Source organism: Alosa pseudoharengus, unplaced genomic scaffold (assembly GCF_046254945.1).
Source record: "Alosa pseudoharengus isolate Yale_2024_CS ecotype anadromous, Long Island Sound unplaced genomic scaffold, YU_APseudo_1.1 YU_APseudo_1.1_scf_4, whole genome shotgun sequence".
NCBI classification, from domain to species: Eukaryota; Metazoa; Chordata; class Actinopteri; order Clupeiformes; family Clupeidae; genus Alosa; species Alosa pseudoharengus.
This window is the reverse complement of record NW_027468774.1, coordinates 35,526,188-35,528,687: the sequence shown is the minus strand read 5'-3', so window position 1 is coordinate 35,528,687 and position 2,500 is coordinate 35,526,188. Positions and strand designations below refer to the sequence as shown.

At 47.7% G+C, this 2,500-nt stretch overlaps 1 protein-coding gene across 1 annotated transcript in view; it reads right to left on the bottom strand.

Annotated features, from left to right (window-relative positions):
- plxnd1 (plexin D1) overlaps window positions 1-2,500 on the bottom strand; it is a 59,366-nt gene that overhangs the window by 32,793 nt on the left and 24,073 nt on the right. The window contains exon 13 of the mRNA XM_076266052.1: window positions 1,351-1,496. Coding sequence (XP_076122167.1) covers window positions 1,351-1,496 — 146 coding nt within the window. The remainder of the gene's footprint in view (window positions 1-1,350; window positions 1,497-2,500) is intronic.

Genomic DNA, 2,500 nt, shown 5'->3' with positions numbered 1-2,500 from the left:
TATCATGAGCGCTGATGAAAGGGCGGGCCTTCCCACATGTGTGGACCACAGTCAGAGCCCTAAATGGCCTCGACACACACATACTTCTGTTGACTTTTGTTTTGGAGTGGACAGCACGCAGAGGCCATCCTGACATCTCTCTGATGACCGCTCGCCCCAGGCGCCACTGCTGTGGAATGTGCTGTATTTGGTCTAGAGTGTGTTTTTGTGTGTGTGTGTGTGTGTGTGTGTGTGTGAGAGAGAGGTGTGTGTGTGTGTGTGTGTGTGTGTGTGTGTGTGTGTGTGTGTGTGTGTGTGTGTGTGTGTGTGTATGTGTGAGAGAGAGAGAGAGAGAGAGAGAGAGGTGTCTGTGTGTGTGTGTGTGTGTGTGTGTGTGTGTGTGTATGTGTGTGTGTGTGTGTGTGTGTGTGTGTGTGTGTGTGTGTGTGTGTGTGTGTGTGTGTGTGCCCGAGTGTGCCTGATTGTGCACATGTGGGTGAAAGTTTGTGTTTTGAACATGGGTGGTTGCTGTTTTGTCTGGCAGAGCGGAACATTTACAGAGAATAATCACCCAAGGAGCCTCTCTCTGTTTTTGTGTGTGCTTGTGTGTCTGTGTGTGTGTGTGTGTGTGTGTGTGTGTGTGTGTGTGTGTGTGTGTGTGTGTGTGTGTATGTGTATGTGTTTGTGTGTGCTACTGTGCATGCAAGCATCAACAAAGACCACTGTAGGGGTGACAAATGCTCCCGTCATAACACCAATCACACATCGGACATGAGAGCCACACCAGACCAGTGGACAGGGACGTCAGGTGGGCAGTCAGGTGCAGCTGCTACTCTGCCCTTACACACACACACACACACACACACACACACACACACACACACACACACACACACACACACACACACCCTTACACTTTCCAGCGGCTAGACACAGGGGGACTCAATGGGTTGAGGGTCAGTTGGTAACAAAGCCTCACTCTCTCTTTCTTGTCTCTTTCTGCTCTCTTCCTCACAGTCACACATTACTATTACGATGGGTCCCACACTGACAGAGTGGACGCACACTATCCTCAAACCCAATCCTCAAACACATGAGTCTCTGCTAAGGCACTTCTCAATCCGTCATGGGCCACTTTAAAAGGCCCTTCGTATTACTGCTTTTTTAATATCGCTTCAAGTTCAAGTTTCCCCAATTCTTCAGACTATGTAAGATATCCCACGTCACAATACAGTATATCCCAGAAATACAACAAAAAAATAAGAATCGGTATGAAATCTTGAAGTTCATAGCGACTCCATGTTACAGTATTGTCTCTTCACAGTATTACTGTATTCTGACAACATAGGCAATGATAGAGCTCGAACTTACTTCTCTGAGATGATGTACTGGTCCTCCAGTATGGAGCATGGCACACTCCCAATAAACACCTGGACGTCTTTTGCCCGCCAGCCGAGGTTTCTGCCCCAGACAGTGAGCTGGGTGCCCCCCTCTAGGGGCCCGCTGAGGGGGGAGACCTAGACACAAAGAGGGGTAGAATTTAAGACACAATGGTTCTTATTTTCCATTAGTTAGCCTTCCTGTATCACACCCATATCACCACCATTACAAAGTCTGGAAACATCGCCAATGCTAAATCTACTATTCAGTGTGTGTGTCCATACATATTCAAAGCACTCTCACACAGAAGCACACATGCATATATACACACTCACTCCCTGGTTAGCTTTTATCTGTGCTGCTAATGGTGCCCTGGAGGTTTGTCTGACCACAAGCTGTTATTATACTCATTTACACTTCCCCTGATGTGAGACTGAGAGCGATCCCAAGATAGAGGTGAGACGAGACGAATCCGGAGACTGAGAAAGGGAGAGAAGGAGAACACCAAGGAGAGCTGGAGAAGGTGTGTGTGTGTGTGTGTGTGTGGAGAGCCCCTCACTCTTATTATCACGGTAAGTGTGTGTGTGTGTGTGTGTGTGTGTGTGTGTGTGTGTGTGGAGAGCCCCTCACTCTTATTATCACGGTAAGTGTGTGTGTGTGTGTGTGTGTGTGTGTGTGTGTCTGTGTGTGTGTGTGTGTGTGTTGGGAAAGTGAGAGAGAGTGTGTGTGTTTGTTTGTGTGTGTGTGTGTGTGTGTGTGTGTGTGTGTGTGTGTGTGTGTGTGTGTGTGTGTGTGTGTGTGTGTTGGGAAAGTGAGAGAGAGTGTGTGTGTTTGTTTGTGTGTGTGTGTGTGTGTGTGTGTGTGTGTGTGTGTGTGTGTGTGTGTGTGTGTGTGTGTGTGTGTGTGTGTGTGAGAGAGAGAGTGTTTGTGTCAACAGTATGTGTCAGTGTGTGCGCCCATGGTTTGTTTATAGAACATCCATGGCTGCATTCCCAGATGGGGATTAGACAGAGTCCAGAACTAAAGTCAGTGAGATCAGGGGAAAATCTCCATTCATGATATGCTTTAGTCTGGTGCCAAGTTTAAATCGAATGCTCAGAATCAGCCCCCTGTAGTCCAGGCAAGATGTTAAACCCATCTA